The following is a 12326-nucleotide window of genomic DNA, read 5'->3' as shown; positions in this document are numbered from 1 at the left end:
AGATAAACACAGGATGATATGATATTTTCTTTTTGCGAATTTATCCAAGAGGGAGGTGTAGGCTATAGCTTTTAATTTTCTATCTGTAATGATGTGGAAAAGATATGATCACTATTCACCAAAAACACATAGAATCACAATGTTTTACAGCCCTCTTGGCATTTAATTCAGTAGCCGTTTGATGTCATTTGTATGCCAAAAAGCCCTACTGAACACAGAAAACTTCATAATTGTTCATTATTATAAATCTGAGCTAAGTAATCACTTGGAAAATAAATTCAAATTCTTTAACTGAATAAAATTAATTTGTGCACGGCTGTCTGTCTTGTGTGTGTGTGTGTGTGTGTGTAAAATGATCAGTATATTGGACAAACTTTGTTGTTATGGGGCACTTTAAACTCTAAATGTCTTTTGTTGCACATGTTTTCCTTAGAGAGAAAGCAAAATTACAATGTTTCCTCTAATGAAGAGTATGAGGATGTCCACACCATAAACTCCTCACACAGCACCATGTGGAGAATGGCGAGGTGTGAATAAGTACATGCTACCTTTGAGCAAGACAAATATCAATTTTTGGCTCTCTGTTTATTATTTTGTTTCCCTTAATGTTACACACACTGAATGGTGTCAATATAATCCTTATAGCAAAGTTTCTACGGCTTTATGCACTTTGGTATGGCCTTTGGATAAATTATGTTATCATACTGAAAGCAGGGTGTGATCTTGTGAATTATGTAATTGAGAAATTAGAACAATAATATCCCACCTCATATGAAACACCCTCAGACGGCAACAGAGTTTTCTCCCCCTTATTGCCGTTCCGCCCTCTGATTGGTCCAAATGAAGGGGGCGTTGGAATAAACAAGCGCTTTAACCGTTTTCATTGGTCGCCGTCTCGCCACTCAAACTGTTGCCTGGTGATCTGCTTGCAGCTTGTCAACCGCACGATCCAGTTACTGTAGCTGCCTGCTGCAATGAAAATATCTTCGTTGGTGGGTGGATATATCGGCCCGGTTCCATCATTTTTTCCCCAAACAGTGACTGAGTGAGTAGTTTATTTTATCATTATATAGATACGAGCTGTAAGCTGTAAGTATAATGTGAATATTTTCAGTAACAAGCTCACGAGAAAGGCAACGTTTACCAAGCTTGAGGTTTGTGTGTGTGTGTCTGTTTTTTTAAGCTAATTTGCGGTTTTGTATGTTTTGTGAATCAGGCAAGAGCACCAAGACAACGCAACTAGCTTAATTATAACGTAGCTAACTAACCAGAGTCCAGTCCGGCTTGTCAGGCAATGTTTTACCAAGTTGGCTTGAGTGTAGCCATATGTTTGACTTGTTGGATTTATTGCTGCTCTGCATTGAAAATGTGGGGAGCTACATTAATTCTGTGGGCAGTCGTAGCTAACACACACACACACACACACACACACACACGCACACACACACACACACACACACACACACACACACACACACACACACACACACACACGCACACACACACACACACACACACACACACACACAGTGCAGTCGAGCCACAGTCCCTGTTAAAAACAATCATTTGACAGCCTCGTTTGTGTGTTAGCTGCTGTGTAGGATGTGAGAGATGTGTAACTAGAAGCAACAGGACAAGTGTATATTTACATATACAGATATTGTTTTCACATTTTCTTTTATCATAATGCAACATTTTCCCTTCACTGTAAATGTTTGCTGGCTGTTGTTGTAATTTTGTGTGGTGCCCAAAAAATGTGAAGTGAAATTACCTCAAATATGCATCTGTGACGTTATACGCTGGATCCCTTGTTTTTGCACAATTCTCACCACTATGTCTGATTTTAATGATCATAAAACCCAATTCAGGCATAGATGATAGTGCATTCATCATATGAGGAGGTTTAAAGGTCCCCGTATTTTGAATTCCACAGACTCACTCCATTACCACGCATGAGTCATTCTGTTGATAGAGAGAAAATATATGATCCACAGCAATGCCCAGTGCATTCCTGATACTATTAGCCTTCTAGGTCTGGGCCTGGAGAGTAGTTGGCTAAAATCTGCTCTGGAAAACAATGGGCCCGCATGCCACTGCATGTAGGTTGTGAAATGAGGAGAAGGAGGAAGCACGTTAACACGCTCATGTTTAAAAAGAGTAGGTGACCAAAGGGATTTTCTCTCTGTCTGTAGCCATCTGTGTTTAAGTTTAGCCTTGTATCATCCTCCTCAAGTTTACCCACCGCTGCTATCAGTTTACCTTTGTTGATGGTGCTCGGCTGAGTGAGATAAGGGAGGAATAGACCACACAGCTGCGTTTTAGTGTTCTGGGAGACGGAGTTTATTTTGGTGCCGAGGTTTTGCATACTGATGAGCAGCTCCTGTGCCCACAGTACCGTAGGAGACTGCGAGTGTGAGTAGGCTACGCAAGTCCTTGAGCTTTCCAGCAAGGAGAAGATGAAATGGAGAAAGTGGTATCTGGAGTCTTATCTGATTCAATAAGAGTAAAGAGTGTGTGGATACCAGAGGAGATGCTTTGATCACATTAAGAGATTATGTGGTACTGTCTCACCCTCCGAAAAAGGTAGGAATACAGCGAGGAACTTTGGTGCATTCATTATCTTTTCCAATTACTTTCATTAGGTATAGTAAACTATATATGTGTAAGGTATGAAATATGACACCTTATTATTTACTTAAATTATGTTAAAGGGTACTCCATCCATTCACTTCGTCATAGAAAGTACTACTCCTCTGAGACTTAGAAAACAGAAAACCTGTGTTATAAACTGAGGGCATAGAGTTTGACAGATGAGGGCAATTCACGGGCAGGGAAGGTGTAAAGAAAGATGCTTTTAAATTGCATTCTGGGATTTGAAGGATCTAGCGTTTTTTGAAGCATGATCCATACTAGTCAGGATATCTCAGCCTCTGCTGCTTCGATTTTGACTGTTCTTTTTGACTCTTTTGACTCTTGCAAGCCCTCCAACTAAATGGAAGTGCAATACTGAAGTGCTGGAGTGCTCCTTTAACTCGAGGAGATAGAGCTGTAGTGTACCAGTTTTGTGTCAGTGGCTTCAAAAAGTCCCTTTCTTGAGGAATGATTTTGAAAGAAGGCAAAACAATCAAGTTTACAAATTTCGGCTGTTAACCGACGCAGGTAAGTGTGGAATATATTGTAAACATGTGTATATATGTATAAAATGTTGTTTTTTTCAGGTGAAAGCAAGCCACTGAAGGCATGTGGCGGATATTATGGCTCACAGCCGGCATACGCCTATCGGGAGCCGACAGCTGGCCGCCTCATGCCATCCTGTAGCCTGCCTGAGCTCCATGCGCCTCACGCTACATACCTTTTGACTTCATGAAGATCCCTGACATCGGTGATGTGATGAATAAATTTGAAGTCCTTGGGATTGTGGGTGAAGGTGAGAGTTCTAATTCAATGCCTCTGCAAAATGTAATGAAATATAAAAGCATATTTTGTCCATTTTCAGTCTGCAACTGTGACTACTCGTCCAGTCTAGCCTTCAGCCACAGCCTTTCATGTGCGGTAGCACACTCGCAAATTTGTTGCGGGGCTTTTGAGTGAGCAATCATCTGATTGTTTTTATCTAATTTGTCTGTGGAGAAATGCTGTTAAAAGCCTGATCGGTTGCACAACTCAATAAGGTCAAGGACAGTTTTTGAAATATTTATTCATTAGGAAGAATTTTAACATGGAAAAACTGAAACTAGGTACTGTGACCTGAATTCATACTCTTGTGTTGTTATTGTAGAAATGAAGAGGTGTTTTTTCTGATTCAGTTATATTGTGGTAAATACCAATGGGGCACAACAGGGGTTACTCTGACTTGATAGTTAAATTCCCCCTGAAATGCTTCTCATTGCTCAATGCTTTCGTTTTTCCCTGAGCCGCTTGGTTGATATAAAGTGGCAGAGGCCCTGAGGTGAGGCCACCCACTTGTCCCAGTTTTTACACCCCTACTCCCACATCCTAGAAGTTTTGTAATGTGTGTATAATGTGTCGCTAGAAGGGACACAGGGAAACTTTGAGCTGGATTTTGAAGGCTGAACGCCTGTCCGACGATGAGTCGGCCTGGAAGAAAGGCCAGCACTTTTAGTTGTAGAAGTTTTTCCGTCCAGCTGTACTTACTGCCTTTGCGCTCATGGCACAGCGCGCTCCACTTGATCCAGCATCATAGATTTTTCCTCAGTGATCTTGAGGTCAGTCAATTTTGTTAATCATTTAGGACTGAGTGCAGCATGTAGACCCACTCTAGTAATTAAACACTCAGAATCTGCTCAGAATCGTATGCAATCATATCCAGCTACGGAGGAGAATGAATGGGAGGAATAATTCGAAATGATTCCTTTTTTCTGTGCCTTTGGGAAATACCAACATCCTGTATTTGAGAGTCAGCTGACAAATACAAAATATTTTTTATGCAAAAAGTTACATTTAATTCACACTGTCCTTTTCATGCTGTCAAGTTTGCTTATTGTTTGTCTTAAGGTTGTTAAGTAGCTCATGAATTCAATGGCTTTCAGCCGCCACTTCTCTGTTTTCCTTTGCTATAGATTCCATGAAGAGACTAAGTTTATTTTCATAGCTTTTTCAGAATGAATGAAAACCACCACCTTGTCCACCTTGAATGTAGGAAATCAATCCATAAACATGGGTAATTTTTTGGAAAGTCAAAGGCAATGATGTTAAGTACATGCCATTTGTAGTTAATTAAAACCCACAAAACCCCCTGTTTTGTGTGTTTTTATGTCATTGGAGTCAAAAGGTGGTACAACCTTCTGTCTTATGTATCTAAACTTAGTTCGAAAGACTGTAAATGTATTACAACATCATCTTGAAGAGAGTTAGATGACTTCTTGTAGCACTGATGTGTTTGTGAAGGAGCACGGAGCAGTTTGTCATATGCCTGCTCAGTCCAAGAATTCCTCTTGAACCCTCAGGGGATGTGTGTGTGTGACTGCCAGGGTCGATAACATCAGAACTACAGTAGCTCGCCAACACTTGTGTCCTACTTTCTGAGCCACCTGTCCTTTTATAGTGGGGGATGTTTTTCCTCAACTCGTGAACATATGAGAAGCATTAAAAAAAGAGGATTTAAAACCTTGAAATAAAAAAGGGCTCAGTTTGCACTTGTTAGCATTGTTGGCCTACTCGCTGCATGTGAGAATCTCTTTGTTTTGTAATGACTTTAGGTCATGCTGGAATTGTTAATCACAAATCCACATTTCTGTTGAGTGAAGTAGATGTACCTGAAAGGCAAAAGTAGCGTTTGGAATACATTCATATTTTGAATATTCATGAAAAGATTACATGTGGTAAATCTTAGTTAAACATGCGGTTTGCTTCTTTTTTTCAGGTGCCTATGGTGTTGTTTTGAAGTGTCGACACAAGGTAAGATCTTGTGAATTTTCATATAATCACGTCAGTCTGCTGTTACTTAATGGTCTTGTCAAACCATTCCAATCATCAGTTGTTTGTCCAGACCCTGATCTTGTTATATTACGTCTTTCATGTCATATACTTTCCACATGAAAACATTGTCATGCCAGAAAGTCAGCAAAGGTTTTAAAGGATAAATCTGGTGATAGTGTATATTTTTCTTATTGTCAACAAATTTCATGAGAGCACCAAATTACTGGAAATACTAATCAGAGCGCCCAATGTGTATTAATCTGCACTTGAAAATAGTCCCCAACAAATGCACTATTTACTCCTGTTTGAGTTACATTTGCTAAAAACTACAATGCCCAGCTATTTTAGGAAATGATTTACTCTTTTTTAAAAATTAAAGTATAACTTCATGACCCATTTTTAAAGATTTCCGTCTTCAGTAGGAAACTGTGAGGTTGGGGTTGAGAGGCACAGACAGGCTGGGGAAGTGGGAGTCAGACAAACACATTGTTGGTTTTGGTCTTTTTATTATTGACAATAACAAACACATCGACTGTCACCATCCTTATCCTTTAAGGATGGAGATTGGAGTGTTCTGTGTGTTTAGCTAGAAAAAAGATACGGCTAGTTGACTTTAGGTTTATGCCTGTTGGAGGTTAAGAAAGGCCTGCAGAAGCCCAGAGAATATTGTGTTTTTTTAAAGGGAGGTTTGTCTGAAGCATGTGGCCTTTATGCACCTGGTCACTCTGCTTTAGTTTACTGCAATGGTGCTGTGCCTTAGAATTACAGTGATGCCTTAAGTGGCTCCCGTGGACTGCTGGATAATTGGTGATAGTGTTTTTGTCTCTGCTTGAGTTCATTGGTGAGAAAGATCTGCTTTGAATGGCAACGCATTTGTCAACTTAAATTCTTCCACTACTCTGCCACTTGGTTTGCTTTCATTCATGTAAAAGATAGGTTGAGTTAAAGCAATTCATTTTTTAGCTTAAGAACAAGGAAACCAACACACAAAAAAGCAGACGACTTGCACTGCAGTAATAGCCTTGTCATCTCAGTCCATTTTAGGAAGAGGCTGTGCCAGGAATTGACAGCAATCCAACATGAATAAGAGACACTAACTACCTCCTACTTACAGAGATCTGCAGGAAACAGACTAAACACTTTCTGAGCCTTCCTCATCAAAACCCTTGGTGTTTTTTCTTGTTTGGCAATTGCCGCGCATCTGCCTTCAGTGTATCCATTAGCCAGGTTTCCAATGCGTCCAGGTTTCCAAGCGTCAAAATTGTAAAAGACAATGGCAACCAGACTTGATGTTGAGCAAGCACTCAAGAAGTGAGGAAAAAAGAAGAAAGGCCCTGCTGCAAGCCGGAATCACAGCCTATAATTACTGGGCTTTATCATTCAGACTGATTGATCCCCGGCCTAGGCAGCTGTAAATGCCAATGTCTCCATTTTATATAACAGAACTCGCATCAATAGACCTCAGTTAGGTCCACGCAACAGATGGAGGCTGTTTCTTTGTCTGCAACACTCTCTTCACTGTGTTTATTTGTGCGAAAATCCGTCATCGTCCCCATAATCACAAATATTTATCATTCTTGCGGAAATAATGACTTTTCGTCACTAACGCTTGTTCAGTGTTTGGTTTATCAGAACAGTCAACATTAAAGCCACACAGATACATCAGTTGGTCCAATATTGATGGAGAATAAAGAAATGTGTATTGGTTGATATATTATTAGATTTTTTTTTATCTGATTTTGATATCAGCCTTGGCCTCAGTTTAAATACAGTTTTATTACAGAATGACCACCATATTCTTTACATGTACGTAGTGCAATTGTGCTGCAGATGCATGGAACTACAAAAAGGAACGGTTTGCTTAGATATAGTCTGAGGTCTCTGGCTTTGTTTATCAGCTGCCTTGATTCTTTTACCATATCAATTGATTTTACCATCTTAATATGCAGGTGAGCAATATTTGAGGACACTGCAAACGTGTATGGAGGCAATACAACTTTATTTAAGGTGATAATAAATGGGCAACTATTCCCCATAACAATAAAGTGATAATATTGATAATAAATGGCCAAAAAAAACATTTAATACAGCTTTAAATAATTTTACAGTCCAACTTGCAATGAATCAGTTCTAAATCAGAGTTCTCCAAACTGTATGTACGATCTCTTGCAAACTGGATTGGAAAGATCAGCATCGCTGCTAGTCTACTCTTACTTCCCTCTTTTATTTAGATGCTGCTTATTACAGAATAGACAGGGTTTGCATGAAGGAGGTAGCACATGAAACAAGCCCTATGACAGGTGAATGGTAGCCTTGATCTCAGAGGATTTTACCATCCTAATGGCTCTTAGCTGTGGAGGAATAAGCTGCGTCACTCCTCATCAACAGTGCTGATTGGTGGTTTACTAGATTACATGTGGTTGAAAAACAAACATTTAAAGAGATTGCTTGTTACCTGTGTTTTAATTACTTGACTTGACATAGTTTATAAAGCTAATTTGGACTTGGTCTTTTTAATTAGCTCATTACACTTTCATTATTTCTCTGGCGTATAGCAAAGTCTGACATTTTGCTACTCTTCTGTGGGCCTCGTGTGTGTGCTGGAAATCCCATAATATATGCAGTTTTGAAAGAGTATCTGTTGGTAACTTTATTGCTTGACGTGTGAAAGCACAGGAGGATGAATTCTCTGGCCGCAGATCAATATGGACCGGTGCCATCTGGAAAATATTGTATTGTTAGTGTGAATGAACCGACATGTTTTTTCAAGGGCTAACTCACAGATCTATGCTGCATAATTATGTGTGCATACACACAGACGTGGGCATGCAGTCAAACACACACTTCATGCACACACGCATGAGCTTGACACTTTCAAAGCAGAATAACACATACGCTTACCAAGGGTTTCATGGTGCTGCGACTATGAGCAGGGAAGTGAGCTGGCCTGAGAAAATGGCTTCATTTGTATGTAACAACCGCTGCTGAGACGCAGCTGCTCGTGCTTACAGAACATACTTATTTCACCAGTGACACGCCCCTCAAATTTGGTTTATACAATACATGTATTTAACAGGAATAATTAGATCCGAGAGAGATCTGGGGACAGCTATAGAAAGGTTGGAAATGCAAGTATGCATTCACCAATTTCCACACAATAATCTGAATCTATTTAAGAGGCCGCTGGATTACAGGGTGCATACCCCCACGTAGGCTTTACAACATGAGCACAGACTTAAGAGTCAGTTGGGCTCTCAGTGTGACATAGGGAAGTGACATAGAGAAAAGGATAATATCAAGGACAGAGATTTTGATGACATTATTTGGAGGTTTCAGGTATCTTGTCATCGTCAGTTTAGTAGCCTATATGGTCTAAGCAGATAAGTGTATGTGGATGACTAATCAAATTTTTTTTACAAGTCTAAACTATTATTCCAGCATGAGTTACTCTCTTTATATATTGATACCCAAATTATACCACACAAATGGGATAATAGATTTGACCTACATGTGTCACAGTAGGCTGTTATTGCTAAGTATATACAGTGTATTACTGTGTGTAATGGCTGCGTGTCGGCTGCTACGGCTTTTATTGACTTTACAACACTTTATGACAGATTGTTATAAAATAGACCTGCGTTCATGTTTATTGATGATTTACATTTAGAAGCCAGTGCATAAACACCACGTAGACAGAGTTTAATAACTGACAGAATACAGACTAAATGTAAAGTTGATATAGAATATGATGCTTGATGTTGCAGAACCATATTAACGTCCAGCTATTGTTGCTACCTGGTAAAAAAAAAACCTACTCGTGTTTTTTCCTGCCTCACTCAGTCTTGTGCTGTCTTGTCAAATTTTGCCACAGCTCTTTGATAAAGAGAGCCCCCCAACTAAAACTGCAAAATGCTGCTATGTCAAAAAGGCTTGAGAACACTGGGACACAGAGGAGCTTTTGTCTTGTAGTTTGGGCCCATCTTTTATTCATTTCTTGTCCATGTAAATGGATCACCAAAAGAACATGTTTGGGTTCACTAACCCCCCCCCCCACACACACACACACACACACACACACACTCTCTAATGGGAATGCTGTGTTTTATTGTGGTGTGATGACAGAAAATTAGGGGACAACTAGATTCAAGGATGCTGCGGCTACATGTGCACCTTTGCCAACTGAGCCACAATGATGCTCCAGGCCTTTCTCTCTTGTCTGTTGATGCTTGATAAAACCCCATGAAGTATGCTAATTTATGTTAGCTAATTAGGAGGCTTTTGTCACTGAACTGAGCTGAGCGAGGATGTTGCTAAAGCCAATATGCAGCTGTTTTTAAAAAAATATAAAGTTCAAGATAAAACAGATTTCCCAAATAAGAATCCATTGATTTCTAGCCACGTGTTAGGGGCGTGGCTCGAGGGATGGCAATGACGGTCTGTCGGTTGGTCCACCACTTTGGTTCAGACTGAAATAAAACAATGAAATGAAACAGCTCATGGATGGATAGCCTTGACATTTACAGGCATTCATATCCCTCTTAGGATGAATTGTGATCAGTCCATATAGCACCCGTGCCAGGTTAAGATTTCTGTTTGTCCAATACTATGGCACATTTCCTCATTTTTTAACTGCTAGCACTTGTTGTATGATGGTTTACTTCATGAATTCTACCTCCCACTCAATATAGTTGACCAAAACAGCATTTCTTTTCTTGGTAATATGGTGCTGGCACTGCATTTGTTAATGCAATGTGTTAACGAAACTGGGAAGAATGGAAACCACCCTTTTTTTCTTGTTCAGTCTGACCTTGAGTTCATTGACATGTTGTAAGGCATGTTTGCTCACGGTAGATTACAGATGAAGCTAACCTACATGTGGCTCTCTGAAATTTGAAACTTGAAATTTCTGTTCTTGTTCTTCGCATGTCGTTGTGATACAGGAAATTTAAAGGAAACAGATTCTTAGGACATAAACGAGTACTGTATATACACTTTGTCTGAGCAGGGGTGGCTCATAGTTGAGGTGAAAATGTATATTTACCCACAAACCTTGATCCTATGCATACTTGCCTCTTTGCTTTATACAGCAGAAAAATTCTGCTGAAACGATACTGTAGAATTAATTGCAATAGAAACTTTTGAAACAATTGAAGTGGTGAATTGAGGTGCGTTTCAGTGTGGCACACTTTCTGTTTATCACTAGTTTCACCTCCCACCCAACTCTGGGACCTGAGAGATTTACACATGAGACACTTTGTGTCTTAGTTGAAACTTACCTCTGAAGTAAGTCAAACACAAAGGCTTCTCTCGAGCAGCTAATCTAAATCCTGGATAAGGCTTGTACATCGCCATTGGCAGTTCTTTAGCATGCGGCGGTATGGGAAATGTAGAAGGGAGAGGGTAAACATAGCTGTGGTGAGTATTTATTTAAGCGTGGAACACCTCTTAGGAATGCGCACTCCACACAGCGTCGCCCTGAATGTGCTTATCATCCCATGAACTGGTTTCCCCCGCCACTCCGTCTACAGAGAGGTAAAACATTGACAGCGTCGGGGCTCTGAAATGATTCAGGAAGATTGAAAGCACTGTAATGTATCTGTAATATGTTTTCATTAATCGTAGGAGATTTATAGAATTAAGCTTCTTTATGCAAAGCCCTGGTCCTGACTGCGGAGGTGTCCCGGCTACTATGGTTGGATCTCAGCCAGAGTCAGACAAGTGTAAATGCAGTCCTTAAAGTAGTTTGCATCATTGAGTAAGCGTCTGCCCACAGAGAAGAAAAGTCATGAGTGCAGATTGATATGTCATAAACCTCCAGGACAACATGAAAGGACCATTTTTGCCCTTCAAATCACCAATAAAATCACTGTTATGACTGCTTCACAAAGATATCTTGAAGGAGCTTGCAGAGCAGGTGTGTGTGAGGAGTCATCTTCTACGTCTATAAAAAATCTGAAAAGATGGCTCTTCTCCATCGCAAAAGAAAAAACATAGTACAGGCTGTACACTAACATTGCTTTTGGTAAACGCACGCCTGCCATGTTTGTTTTTGTTGACAGTATACAGGCTTTTTACCTCCTTACCTAATTGCCTGCTTGGCATATATAAAATAAGATCCCATTACTGTGTTGACAGGATGCAGGTGAGAAAGCACAGAAATAGCAGGTGTAAATGCAGGGCTGTGAGCATGTTTATCATCCAGATAACATATCCACATTCATGTTGCATTTTATAACAGTTTGCATTTGCTTTCCCTTCATTTTCACGACAGAATTTCAATATGCAACAAGGTGTGTTATTTTTGATTTGTTGGCTGAACATCTCAGAGCACTCGAGATCACATGAGGAAATACATCATGTATCATGCATGTTGCATTTTCTTATATGTAAATTATATAGATAGCAACAAGAGAACCTACAGTGCACAGAAGTATTTTGAATAATATAGAGTTAGGAGTCCCGTCGATACCTCACTCTATCTGTGCCGACCATATCTACAGCAAATCCTACATATTGTACAAATCAAAATTATAATTATGAATGTGTGTATTTACAATGATGACTAATATGAGGTGACTGTATTTGGAAAATTGAGCATGTGACTTAACAGTTCAGCACTTCATATGTAAACGCAATCGCACATTTACTTTAATACCAGGTACAAGTTAAGCTGACTGGAACAGGAAGAGGAAGAATGCTGACCCTAATGTTCCTTGAGAAGAGAAGCTAATGTGGCGTTGGCATGAAAAGCTAAGGGAAAGACATCAGCTTGAGTTGATTGTAGAGAGAAATACCTCCTGACAGGGATGCGCATGCATTAGTTGACATGTGAGACGAAACAGACAGCTAAGTAAACAAGTAAATCAAATTCCCTCAAACAATAAGTC

The 12326-nt window shown here is 39.8% G+C and overlaps 1 protein-coding gene across 1 annotated transcript in view; it reads left to right on the top strand.

The window, feature by feature from the left end:
• Window positions 1-3363: 3363 nt before the first annotated feature.
• Window positions 3364-12326, top strand: part of LOC139287600 (cyclin-dependent kinase-like 5) — a 28639-nt gene continuing 19676 nt past the window's right edge. The window contains exons 1-2 of the mRNA XM_070908711.1: window positions 3364-3427; window positions 5384-5418. Coding sequence (XP_070764812.1) covers window positions 3364-3427; window positions 5384-5418 — 99 coding nt within the window. The remainder of the gene's footprint in view (window positions 3428-5383; window positions 5419-12326) is intronic.

The sequence above is a fragment of the Enoplosus armatus genome, chromosome 7 (genome assembly GCF_043641665.1).
Source record: "Enoplosus armatus isolate fEnoArm2 chromosome 7, fEnoArm2.hap1, whole genome shotgun sequence".
NCBI lineage: Eukaryota > Metazoa > Chordata > Actinopteri > Centrarchiformes > Enoplosidae > Enoplosus > Enoplosus armatus.
This window is presented reverse-complemented; position numbering and strand designations above follow the sequence as displayed.